Genomic DNA, 13882 nt, shown 5'->3' on the forward strand with positions numbered 1-13882 from the left:
GAGAAGGTGAAGGCGTCAGACCGGGAATAATTCCTAGACGATGCCGGGGAAGGGAACAGCTGCGAAAGGAAGTGATGAACAAAAACTTCAGAGGATAGAGATAGGTTACATAAATCGTAGGAAAACACTGGGAGTTTGGCAACCTGCAAATCGCCCAGTCACGAAGGTCAATGGCAATAAACACACACACAGGATAATTTTACCAGAAATCACGTAGAAATATTACGAAGCAGGGCGCCGAGTAATGTGGTGGGTGACCGTACTACAATCCCAAGCCTCATGAATGCCACTGTATTCCTAACTCCTCGCAATAAAAGTTAGGTTATAAGTCACAGCCCACTAGAGTTGGGTACGTTTCGTATTTGGTCTAGTTTGGTAAACTAACTCGCGAGTGGTCAGGGTAAATGAAATCATCCATCCACCCATCCGAGTGTAAAACTAGTCAGACGCCTAGTTTGTCCATTTGCGAGGTGGTTGGTGATTTGCTCAATATCCTATCATGTATTGAATCATTTTCAAACTTTGTGTGAGGGAGCATTGTACCGTGATGGCTACACGAAGAACCCGCCATTTAGAGGAACGATTCCAATTTATATTTAGTTTTCGGGCATTCCCGTCTGCTTTTTGCATTCGCATTTTGCCTGATACAAGTAAAGAAATTCCAAGTATGAATCCGCGTTTGTCCACATTTATAGGTTTAAGCACAATAAGAGTCTGATACCAGCTCACCAGGCTGGGCCAAAGCTCATAAACACATAATAGTCGGCTTTTACCTGCCACGCCACACTATAACGTTTTAAACTCAACAATATTACACCTTCCAAATCACTTTCCGCTGTTTGTTCACCCGTCTTGGCCAATTCCGCAACTTGCCCGAGCATCACCATGTCCCCACGTAGCGCATACGGCTGGCCGGAATGAGAGGAGAGAAATCTTCTCCCTTGGTTGGATGCCCATCGAGGGCTGTCGTGGAAAGCTCTCTCCGACGCATACTATGAAGAATATCCGGTGCATCGAAGCGTTGAGTCTTTACAAGGGAAAAAGTACCATATTCTGCGGAAGCATAGTCGCACTGGTGCCAAATCATCCCAGAATCCAGGAAAACCAAAGCGAGCAGCCGCCGTGCAACGCTCTATGGTCGATAGCGCTTCACAGTCGAATCTTTCAGCCAAGACCCCTGCCCAAAGGAACATCGACACATGGTTTCTAACAAATCTAGCGGCAGACCCTAACCAGGCTGACGACAGCAAAAAAACAACCCAAACGAACCCCATTTCGGGTAGGAAACACTTAATCTTCTCATATTACATGCTGACCTTTTTGTCACAGACCGCATGACGTCAGCACCGCTTCCGTACCGGCCTAAAAGAACACAGTCGTCATCATGGAGGTGGGACTATGTGCATCGTGTCTGTGCCGCCAGGAAGCTGAGATACCGGCCAACAGAGCGTGCATTTTAGCAGCATTTCATCAGCAGGAGCACTACAATGCAATGTCGAAGGAACAGTGGCCAACTACCTAGGTAAACTAGTCCTGGTGCATGTTACTATAATAAAGGCTGTGATCAGCCATGAAGCCTCAGCATGAGAATGATTCTGGGGTAAAATTCACCGAATAGGCATACTTTCAAGTAGGTGAAAGCAAGAAAGAGGGGATTGGCCCCGCATGCATCTCTGCTTGGCCTGTAAAACGGGTGGTTACTTCACTGACTGACTCAAGCAGCGAAGCCCGGCTATTCACCACCCAGGACACCAACACCGCCAATACCGTAGACTGAACCGCGCTTTTACGCCTACTAGTAATTTTTGCTTTTCTTTTCAATTCCTGTGACTAGCTTTCAAGTCATTGGGTGTAACAATCTGCCCATAGACGCTGATATCATCCTTTGTAATAGGACCGGCCATTGATCACCACGTTTGTGGCTAAGTACTTTTTTTTCTTTTTTCTCGAATTGCTGCTTAGCCAAATCCAGAGCCCAGACCAATTGTAATGCATTTGCCGAGCTGAGACTTGTAGATCCAAACCCAAAGCGGAACTGCAGCTGTAGTAGAAAAATGCAAATGTGATGGTGAATTTTAATAGAAGGAGGGGAAGCCTGCTCAATGAGATTTTTTGCTCTGGTTCCAAAGATGCTCTGTTTATTTATGTCCCGCTGCGCGTCGTTAGTAGTCGGAACTTTCGGCCGAAACTTTGAAGTCAGGGGGCCGTCTCTGCAGCAAATGGTTGACAGGGAGAAGGAGAAATGCACGATTAGGACTCTGCAGTCCAAGCGATATGATGGCCGAATGAAAGTGGGTGTAGTTTCTCCATTTCAAATATAGCGATTTCAAATGTCAGCGCTAGATTACCACTAGAGCCCGTTTCGGAGAGGATCCACAGAAAAAGCGCTTACTAAGAAGCAAACCCCTGAGTTTTAGTATGCACGAACAGATGGAGGGGCAGACTGAAGGAGAAACACCTGTTTAATGATGATCCATTGCTACTTACGAAACCTTACCAGTTCACCGATCGTTGACAGGGTATTATGTCACGGCATTTTTAGTTGGGGGACCAGTACTTTTGTTCTAAAGTGATCCGCATTCCGAGTCCACTCGGGTTTGAAAACGTTTGGATTACTCTAAGGATTGCCTTGCTTTAGTCCTCGGCGAATCATTTCCATAAAATAAATCCAAGCTGTCATCCGACTAAGCCGGAAAATACTTCATTTGCCTGCTCAGTGCACAGAGACATATTGAGGCTCAGATGGTATTTCCATAATTGGCGAATTTCGTCGTTCTAAGGTAGAGGTCCAAATCTCAGGGCGTCTGCCAAGGCCATGGTTCGGCGCATGAACCTCAACATGGGTGTGTGGGGAGCAATCCTGACAGTCGCATACGTCAAAATTAGGGTGACCACTGAGTCAGATAACGGTTCCAGCTAGGATATCCGCTTGTCTGCAGATGTCGGCTTCCCTGGCTAACTTTGATTGTTCGATAATATCTACAATTGTAAGATCAATTATTGACTGGCCGGATTATAAAGGCCCTCTCTATCAATCCCTTCATTTCCTGCTTTTCTTTTCACACAAAAAATCCGCCACTTAAGCGCCGTGCTTGTCCAATTAAGCATCCAAATGTCGCTGGCTACAAATTCCGCAGATGTGACTATCGTTGATTCTACTGCTCCCTCCCTGTTCAATCTGACAGCCAGTAAGACCCCTGTTGTGAGCGCTCGTCCAAAGGGTTTGACTGGGAATTCCTAAGGAAGACCATACTATCATTCGTCTTAAGGGGGAATTTGCTTGTGAACACGGGCTGATATAGCCTTTAATAGCATCCCCGTCGTTACAAAACCGTGATGAAGGGGGCTTTCCTCATTTTGCATTTATTTACATTGATCAGGCAGGAAATATCCGCCATGAAACTTCGACTTCCATCTCCAGAAATCGTGACCGTATCCTGTCACCAGAAGTCACAACCCGATTTCTACAAGCGGTCTCGGCGTTCGAAGATAATTCCGATAAGATTCAATGTTGGTGAAATTCTTGACTGCATCTTGTTCGTTAGACTAACCCGAAGAATTTGGAATAGATGTACAGGCAACGCCGCCTCACGGGCTGCTAAGTCGCGGAACCTCTGCCCAATCCAAACGAACCTATAACCTTCAACCCGCGGGGCTATCAGAGGCTCAGGCCCATATCGCTAGACAAATGGGCCCAGCACCTCATGGATTGCCAGTCCAGTGGCCTGAAGAGCTAGTCCATCAATCTGTGAGAACCAGTGTATCTTCGCAGGATGAGGTTACACCACAAATAGCAGAGACCGTGCTAAATTCCAAGAACGTTATGATATCTATTGGGAACGCAAGTGTTCTTCGTCGGTACTACGAAAAGGTTTTTGAAAATCTGCAACAGACGAATTGCAGAATTCTTGCGAAAGTGTATGTCAGGCTTGTCGAGCCGCGGAAACAGGTCAAATTTCCCTACAATGGGCGAAAGAATCTGGGAGGGATAACATACCAATGCAGCCCTGATGAGACTAGGCCGCCATGGTGGCCGCTTGAAGTGAGACATCGAGAGCCAGATCATCTGTACAAAGTCGGTGAGTACTTTCTTTTTCTCTGCGCATACCGACATACCTTGACTATCGATCTAGAACGAATCGAGCTTCTCGTTCATATTCTTTGTGATTTACGTGCCAGCCACGGAGTCACTGCGCGCAGATTGAGAGCAGCAGATGAGACCATCCGACGACAGATATGTCCAACCGATCGAATAAATCTACTTGATGAACTATACTACGTGCGAGAGAAGGAAGAGAAACTTCTCGATGGTAATTTCAGTATGTATGTCTCCATACCCGTGGAGCTTATTCTGATTATTTACAGATGTGAATGCAAGAGTTTCGATTTCGGGGGACAACGTGCCAAACGACTTGGAACTTACGATCTTCCAAAATTCCACTTGCGCAAGACGTTCCCCACACAGCCAGAAATCTGAAGAACAGCGGATACCTCAAGACCCTCTCCTGCTCAGCGGGCCAATCCGAGAGGTTACACACATTGCGCTACTCAATTCTGGGGCGCCTGATAGCGAAACAACACGGTATCCTCACCAGACGTCCTTCGCCAGTCCTCGGTCTGTTCCAACTTCCACGTCTGTCTTCCCTTCAGGTTTCGAGTACGGCAATGAGTCTCAGACCAGCTACCTCTCTACTCCTGGCTCTGTGTGTATGGAGCATTATTTTCTTAGTGGCCTGGACTATCAGTCCTATCTGACAGACCCTTCGCAAGTAATACTACCCCATCGACTGGAACATCCCCCAACAAAAGCCCAGTCTATAATTGAAACAAATGAAGAGTCCGTGGACGTTGATGGATTCAATCAGGCCTTGGAGGGATCTGCGTGGCACTGATGTGAGAGACCCTTCTCGGTCGGTAGCGATAGTCAATGTATCTTCCACAACAGAGAGCACAAAGCGGAAGTGATTGAAAAAGTTTCCGCCGGCATTTATTTAATACTTCGTATATTCCAACGCTGTAGCCTTTTGGAGCTCAATCCTTTATAAATCGTGTTTCTTCATATAAAGTATACTGTCGAATCGCAGGATATCCATACGCGCCAGTACTGAGAGAACCAGCTATGAGACGAGTGAAAAATTTAACTAACAGACCACCGTTGAGAGGGTCTATATCTATACTAGTCTTGGCGTAATACAATGGGTATCCCGAGTTGATGCGTAAGTATGCGTCTTATTCCAAATACTTCACCCCGCCCCACTTGTACCCATTACAGAAAAGACTAGTTGCATCCACATTCAGCAGTGCAGGGCTGGGGATGGAAAGAATTGATCCTTGCGAGACCAAAGGGTCATCCGGCCAACCGCAGGTGCAATTGAACGTTTCTGTCGGCCACAAAGTCTCCAAAGCAATATTTCTGCATCTGTTGAAGCACTTCAACCCTCACGAAAGAGACGGTCACCGTGGGTAAAACGGGCAGATGTAAAGTGCTAGCACCTCGAGCGATTTAATTGCAAATTCAATGATATGTAGGAATCATATTTTTGCGACATTACTTTCTTCTCAACAATTGATGAAAGTGGTCCACTACACTGAACGCACGATTTCGAGAAAAATGATTCCGCGAGTACACCCGAGGCTTGTATCTGTCGGCCACAGACTCCAAAACACCATTTCGACGTCGTTTAAATCACTTCAATGGCTATCAACGCAACGATAGTTCTCGCTAGCAGGTGCGCAACTGGTTCCTTGGTAGAAACGTAGCCGAAAAAATATAAAAGGAGCCGGATTCCCAGTCCAAAAAAAAAATCAGGACCTCGGTACTCACACTTTGATGCATCATAGTGTCCCTCTTTAGCCTGCGGACTTGAGAGCTTTCGTGACCACAACTGTCGCTGCCACGAGCCCCGCGAGCGTAAAAAGGTGCTTCGCAGGATATGTCTGCGTCACCAACAATCCGCGCAGGGAGGTGCTGCGCAACCAAGGACTTCAGAGCTTCCGTGACCACGGCTGTCGTTGCCACGAGCCCAGCGATGTAAGACTTGCGCTCCCTCACAGCCAATGAGCCCTGTGTATGTAAAAATGTGCTCAGTCATGCAAGACTTGGCTCGCCAAGGTCTTGTTATGGCTCCCCAGCAATGTGCAGGCACCTCTCCGTGGTGCTGGGGACTAGTATTCGAGTATTCCAAAAGTATTCGAAGACGCCAGACCTGCACAGCATCTTCCTAATCAGTTTCATATTCCGAAGGATCATCATTGGATAGATAGAATGAGCCCTAGATAGATCATTCCAAATTTAATGGGTAAAATTATAAATCACAACTGAAGTGTCCTGGTTACCAAAGGACGTATTCCCAACTGATCTGCATTGATATTTTGCGGTCCGTAATGGAATTTGCACTCTCATTCTGGCGTAGAGCAGACAGGGACGAGAGTGTTGTGCTGGGATGCTTGTTTTGATGGAATGTTTGTTGTGATGTTGGTGAGTGTTGGTGAGTGTTGGTGTTGATGTGGTGAATGGTCGGGCGGTGAAGGGAGCGGTGGTCAACGTAGAGGCAGCGTGGTTTCTTGCATCAATGGCATTGTTTCGATTCCACAAGGCATTTTTGATCCTTTATGGTCACTCGGTGAAGTTGACGTACAGCCTCCAAATCGATTAAGGTGATCCAATTCTCACTATGTTCACGCAATATACTGTAGGCTCAAGATCAGAACTACGAGGTGAAGAGCCATGTGATGAGGTCTCGCTCGAACATACGAATCGTGAGCTCAAATAAAAACCATGATGCGACAGACTCTGTTTCTTGTGTAGTCAGAGCCGTTTCTCCACATGGATACGAAGAAGTCCACTCCGGCGATTAAAGCGACGGGCATTACTGTTTGTGGACGTATTCCGAGTCATGCAATACAGCATGCCCCGCTGCTGATATAGCGCGGTTGAAGTCCAATCGGGGTCCAACTAGCCATCTGGAACCAGAACTGGTAAAGACACTCTCCGCGATCACCGCTCAGGACCGGGTGATATCTGCACGGGGGTGCTCTGATCCACGCGCGGTCGTAGCAGGCATCCGCTTAAACTCCTCCCCAAGCAAAAATGACGTGAGCGCTTATTAGGGGTAGAAAATTCAGTATAGGCTATAAGAATTCAAGAGGTCCTACAACTCGATGGCTCTTGTGGTGCTGTTACAGACATCAAACCCACCTTCACGGTAAGTTGTTCGAACGGTGATACGCCAGGTATCGTCCGGACGCGATGAGTTTGAGGAAACATCATCGATGCTCACAGCACAGTGAGCTCGGGAGGTAGAGAAGTCGGCGATTTACTGGCAAGACTTGCTTGCGCCGCCAATTGCGATATGTAGATAACGGTCCCAACGGACAAAAGATACACGATAGCTGCAGCTGCAGTGACATTCAAAGCAGATGGGCTTTGCAAATAGTGCTCGGGCTTGGATAGAAAAACGCAGGTTTAGGAATCAAATCAACCAACCATGGATCCAACAAGGAGAAGACAAACACACCTGATAGCATGCAGCCCCGTGTATGTCCGAATGGTTCATTCCCGCTCGTTCGAATATGTCGACAAGCTCAGCAACGCGGAAAGCGGAGAGGGATCAAGGGGAACTATATCAGACGGTGGTTCTTAGGTCATGGGTCCTCTCTTTCGTTTGGCAGTCCTCGGTCTTGTCCACTCGATTCGAAGCTGAGATGGTCATGTTGACTTATTCGGCTAGAAATGACGGGACTTTCGCCTCGGCTTCTCCTTGCACGCAGACTTGGACCAACAACCTGGCCGTCTAACGTACTGCTCGTCCGCCATGAAGCAGACAGAAACACCAGAACTTCTCAGCATCTTTCAGAGTTCCAAGCTCAAAAGACACCAGATGCCATCCAAGGACAACGATTTTCAGCCGTTAGACTCGGAATGCAAGCCCTGAGAAGGCTATCCTACGAGGGTGTTCGAATGCCGAGAGACAGACAGTGGTATGCGTTCATTGAAGTTTGGGCCTTGCATCAGGTAGGCAACTAGTAGCAGCGGCTCTCGGCCCCAGATATCCGAAATTTTACCCCAGGCGGGTATGGTGGCCGTGTTAGCCAAAACGTAGGAACTGCCGATCCATGTGTCGGCAGAATTAGACCCAAAAAAATGTGCAGCGATCGACGGCAAGGCTGTTGTAATAATAGTGACATCAAAGGCGGGCACAAATACTCCTGCACATAAGGCACTGAGAATGGTGCATGTTTGCAAAAACGATCGATCTAACGTGAGGCTTGGTTCTAGGCGAGATGGGGAGCTCGGGCTTAATTCTGCGTCAGAAGTGATCGGGTCCATTTGCATGAAGACTCTCAAGATTGTTCAGAAGATTGGGATAATATCAAGTGAGAGACAGTGTAGAATAAATGTACAGAATGTGAAAATAATGAATAGTCTTCCGAGGTTGAACTCTGTACCAGGTACAGTTTCGTATATCGAATGTCGTATGTCGTTTATCGGTTATCGTTCGAATATCCATGGGTAACACTCCACTTTCATTAACCTACAACACCCTGGTCAGGTCAGAACTTGGTATTGAGACCAGCGCGTTGCATATCGTGGGGAGCCAAGACTTTGATGTTGCTTCACGAACTGATTGTGAAGAGATTGCAGGCATAGTAGCTGTTGGGGTACGTCGAAGGGACCCGGGGATCTTTGGACTCCAAGACTTAGCCTAGTTGAAGATGCCAGTTTGATTCACTATATATTATATTCCTACCATTTGCTGCGGCCACTGCAATGCCGATTCCCACTTCTCATTCTGGTCCTTCAGCTCACTCAATAACTCAGCGACTAGTGCCTTCCCGCAGTCCTTAGCCCACCAAAAGCGGGCCCCTAATTCATTTAATAAAACTGCCCAATTCATGAGGATGAACAACTGGAATGGCTGCCGTGTGCGCAACCCATCCACAAATTCCCTGTTGGCGTAGGTGAGCCAAGCTATGATAGGTGCGGGATGCGGCGCATGGGTGAATTTAGCGAAGGAGTCTTGGAGGGAGTCGATAGCTTCCTGGTTGATGCGATGTTGTGCCGGGTCTGTATTCTCGTTTAGGCTATTCAGCATTCGCAATTGTGCGATAGCATTGGCCATGTCTGGATCCAGCACCGTATTCTCTCTCCAGTCGTATTTGAAGAATATGCTTGGCTTCCGCCATGGTTTGCTAATTTGTGAGATCTTACTTGCTCCCTGCAGCAGCTCAAAAACTGCCATCATAGTTTCGATCATGCTGCAGGATTCACCGCGATGCTGAGCATTCAGCCGAGGGAGTGCTATGCCAATGATAGTGACAACCGCTGACTGGGCAAAGGCGGCGTCGCAGTTGACGGGGGTCAGGTGAGCCAATGCTTCTCTAAATGGGGCAAAGGCAAGATTATTGCACTGTAGTGCGGTGTCTAGGTAAGTTAGAACTTGTTCTCGGTCCGTGGCGGTGGCTGCCATGTGAAGCGCGGCGATGGAAAAGATGCCATGTAAGAGAAATTCATGTTCGAAAGCAAGCTTGGGGATGAGGATCTGCCAACCCTCCATGTCAGATTGGTCGCCGCAGATGCTTTTGTAAGTTTCGGTTGAGAATTTGTGCATCAGCAACAGATGTCGGGCATCATATTTTGGTGATATCAGAACTGGCATGGCCGGTGATTCTTTTTCAGTCCTCTATATTTTACTCTATTTTCTTTTGGGGTTTCTGAGCTCTCAAACGAATGTGGAAAATGCGTTGTGATTGAATATATATCTCCCCGACTCTACATCACCAGTAAGCCACTAATGAGGCACATTCACCAACCACCAACACCACGAGATTGATCACCAGCACCATCCCAAGGGATGTATTTGTGTTGCATGGTGGATACTAAACGTTGAGCATTCAGAACCAACACCATTCGGAGCCACCGCTATGTGAAACTCAAAAAGCACTAGGCCGTGGCGTGAAGCTAGAATCGATAGCACGGCATTCCTTCGTAGCTTGTAAGACTATTCACTGTCACTATAATGAAACCAGTCACGTTGCTATTGACGTTTCTATCAGTGCTAGGAACTCATGTCTTGGCCCTGGGAGTTCTTTTGCTCCGGGGGTGGGCTTTGAAGTGGTTTCTGGGAGCTAAGAAGCAGCTTCTAGAAGCCACGTAGCCCCAAGGAAACCCGACATAGCTTCTGGGGTCTAGTACCCCCAACCTCGGGGAATCAAAGCCGCGTTCCTGTTGACGATTTGTTGATTCCTGGAGGCGTAAATGCGGTTCCTGGGGCCATAGCTCGGCCTTCTAGGAGTGATCGAATGGCGCAGATTTGTGCGCACGTCTGGTGAAGGTGGCGTGTGAGGGATTTCTCCGATCTCAGAAGGCAAGGTATTGACTCTAGGGCCCTAATATAAGCTCCCAGATCAAGCCAATGTATTCCCAGAGCGAGTTTCGTATCCACTCAGGGAACGTCGAGTGAGGATCCCAGGGGTAGATCTCGTTTTCCTGGAACTAATAATATCCCCAGGAGCTCAAGTGTATCTCCTAGGGGATCAAAAGCTCCTAGAAATGCTTCGAGGTTCCCAGAGGCAACACTTTGATTCCCAGAGTCAAGCTAACCAGCACAGAGGTTTGTCAGTCTCTCCAGCCCGCAAGTTGCGTTTCCTGCCCAATAATTTCCGCCTTATGCGACACAGCTCCAGAGGTGAATCCGTGTCTCTTGGCCACCACTGTTGGGTAAGATGAGACTTCATCTACCAGCACATTTAGCGCTATGTCATTCGAAATAAGGAAGCACCCAGTAGCTTTTGGCTAAGGTCTAGTGGTCCAGCATTTACAAAGATGAACGGTCGCCTTGTAATCTGAACTCTAAACAATCGGGATCTCATTTCTTGCTAAGCTTGAATTCAAAAATCTAAATCAATGCTATGGCCACAGTTGCTGATCACAATGCCGAGTGTCTGGTCACGTGTACCCACGTGTGATTGGCGGTCGCTTTCCTATTTTCCTTCTTACCTTGCCTGCACCCTACGATCACCCACGCTGAGTGGAGAGTGGTGCCGACCGACGAAGCGGTGCAGAGGTGGACTGGTCTCGCGGTAGATGAGGCCCCGCGAGTCTGGCTGAGCGACGGGGGTCACTCCCTGGGGATCCCATTGACCGCTGACGCGGCTGACTCTGATGAGGATTGTTTGGTGATAAGATCCCGACGGTGGCAGGTTCTCCATCGGGAGACGATTCACTTGCTGTGAGGACGGAATGTGTCTCGACATCCGACGAGGGTATTGGTAAAGAGCGAATCAAGGCGTCTAGGGCTCCTTCGTTTCGACTGCGGTCATCAGTATCTTGATCGTCTCAGAAATAAGATCATCCACACTTACCACACACAGCATGACGTGCCAGACCCTGTATCTCGCCTTTCCAACCATTCTTCCGCGCAGGATAGATGAGAGAGCGATGTGCACTGACGGCAATGCAAGATCACGCACTCGTTCGCATGGTCTTCATCCTCGGTGAGGCAGAACACACAGTGGATGCTGTCGACCTCTATGTCGACCTCTTCGCTCCGGGTGAGACTCTGGAGCGTCAAGTCTTGGACACCCGCCCAGATATTAGTTGCCGATGACAAGATGGCTGGTCGGTCCGGCGAAACGCGCCATGGAACACTATTCGTCCGCAACATTGTGGCAGTCACAAATGGACTGAATGGCTGCACTGGCTCGGGGTTGGTTAACAGGTGCACCGGCGGGTCTTGTCTGAGCCCGTGAGGTGACCGGTCAGTGCTGTCTGATGCACCGCGTCGCCTGGAGGCTGACGATGTCTGACGCTGGCCCGGATGTACAATAACTGATGGAGAGGCCATTCGGGAGCCACGTGGCACTTGCACCTGGTTGCGGACGGCTGCTTCATACCACTGCTGGCCAACTTGTTCGGCCTGCCGTTGCCGGTGCCATCTCGCGCAGAGGAAGTCTCTGGCGACATCACAGAGCTTCGACTGCAACGTTGACAAGTCAAACGGCTCTCTGGCGAGAGTGGTCAACTTTTGATGGCCGATCTTGGTGTCTTCAACTTTGATCGAGTTCTTGCATGGCTCGCCTTTTTTCGTCATGCCGCAACAGGAGCCAGGACCACTGTGAGGGATCCCGCAGACAGAAAATGGGTTCCAAGGCATGCTAGTCGTTGATGTGGTCGTGTTGTGGTCGTCAAAGGCAGAAAATGCTTTGGATTGTTGGTGGTGTTGGACAATCTCTGCGGCGTTCCCTCGCCAGCTTTATATGCCATCGCCGTAGGCTCCTTACCTACATGGCTGCGTGGCTGCTGGCATGCAACGCCTTCCTTGAAACAGTCATTACGTCGAGGAATGCATTCGCACGCAGTCTGCGCCGGTAAACGGTCGATCAGTGGCCTGCGAGAAGGAATGTCGTATTCCAGATCACTGTTGCTTACATCAATTGCAAACGTGGCTGTACATTACGACCATGCATTGGGGGAACCGCTGGCTGCCGCTGTAGGCAACGTAGTCCGCAAGATTACGAATTGCCTTTAGACCGTTCGAAGTGCGTGTTAGGTTATGATTTGCTTTAAAACTCAAGGCTCTAGCAGCGAAAGTCGTACCCATTTGATTTAGTCTCCCGGAGGCCATTGACGTACTCCTAGGAAGCATTTGGGTGTTTGTGATGGTCTCACGTATCCGTAGATGAGGACAGCGTATTCAGATCAGTAATCAATATTAAATAAAGCTATAGTCGACTCTAGATACAAGACGTAGCGCGAGGAAGCTACCTTCGTTTTGCTTCCTCGCGTTCGGGGAATTTTAAGGTCCAGATTTGAGTGCCTCAAGTATACATAGCGCGGGACAACTTCTTCCTGATGGTTAATGAAATCCAAAAGTAACTATATTCGGCTCTAGATACAAGACGTAGCACAAGGAAGCAAAATCAAGGCGGCGGCCTCGCGTTAGGAGGAACCCTGATGCACCATGTTGGTCCGCATATCATTTCTCCACGCATCGCGTATGCTTCATGTGTAACCCTAAAAATGCGACTCGAGCTCCCAGGAATTAACAGCCAGGAATGAGTCGAGAAAGTGGCCAACTGAGCCCGGATTTCATTGCTCAGGCATGCAATAAGGACTCAGTGAAATTTAAAACCCCAACCCAAGCTTTCTCAAAGATCTATATATTGCACTCTTCCTACATGATCATAGATACTACACCCCGAATTTCACCATCATCCTGAGACGCATCTGCAGTTATTCCTCATCATGGCCTGGAATCCTGCTCATCTCCAACGGGTATTGGGCCAAGTATTGGGTGATCCCTTGCACCGTGAGCGGTGCATATGGGTTGCAGATGACGGAAATCACTGTCAAAACACCGTGCCGATTGAATCCCGGATAAATGGAGTATTGTGCTTTCAGCTCTCCCAGAACTCTTCTTTCGCATATCCTCTAGCGCAGAGATTATCTTTGGCTGCGAAGCAATTATTTTGTTTTGAGTGCAGACGCCATAGCTATCGACGAAAAGTGTGGGCCAACCGAATTTTGCGTTTGTTAGATGCTCGCCCGGATCAAGCCAAAGATGTCATGGGTCAATCGGAAACTCATGATTCGGCTCTATTGGTACATGCGTGGCCAAGCAGCATGCCCTACAGCGTTGACATGGCCGTGTTCCCCAATGAGGCCTTCTCAAAAACAAGGAAAGACTGCCCGAAGAGGCAAATCGAGCGGTCCTTAGGTTGGCCGGAGCCGTGAAAATCCGTCGTTCGGATCTTCTCAAGACGAGAAACCCCTTCAATTGAGCTGTATCCGTTACATGCCTCCAATGATAAGCACGGTGTTCTCCGATAAAGAAAGTTGACTGACGTTCTCTGGCAACTGTCACATGTTTCCCACGGAAGT

At 48.4% G+C, this 13882-nt stretch overlaps 2 protein-coding genes across 2 annotated transcripts; one reads left to right on the top strand and one right to left on the bottom strand.

Moving 5' to 3' along the window:
- Nucleotides 1–3688: 3688 nt before the first annotated feature.
- Nucleotides 3689–4892, top strand: N7446_005061 (DUF2841 domain-containing protein; the record flags this gene model as incomplete). Its single annotated transcript, XM_058513809.1, has 3 exons — nt 3689–4079; nt 4134–4319; nt 4366–4892. The coding sequence occupies 3 exons, from the start codon at nt 3689–3691 to the stop codon at nt 4890–4892; spliced, it is 1104 nt and encodes a 367-aa protein (XP_058375138.1).
- Nucleotides 4893–8738: 3846 nt separating this feature from the next.
- Nucleotides 8739–9557, bottom strand: N7446_005062 (uncharacterized protein; the record flags this gene model as incomplete). Its single annotated transcript, XM_058513810.1, has 1 exon — nt 8739–9557. The coding sequence occupies one exon, from the start codon at nt 9555–9557 to the stop codon at nt 8739–8741; it is 819 nt and encodes a 272-aa protein (XP_058375139.1).
- Between the last annotated feature and the right edge of the window lie 4325 nt (nt 9558–13882).

This window comes from Penicillium canescens (assembly GCF_028828765.1).
Source record: "Penicillium canescens strain IBT 15451 chromosome Unknown utg000003l_segment0_segment0, whole genome shotgun sequence".
Lineage (NCBI taxonomy): Eukaryota > Fungi > Ascomycota > Eurotiomycetes > Eurotiales > Aspergillaceae > Penicillium > Penicillium canescens.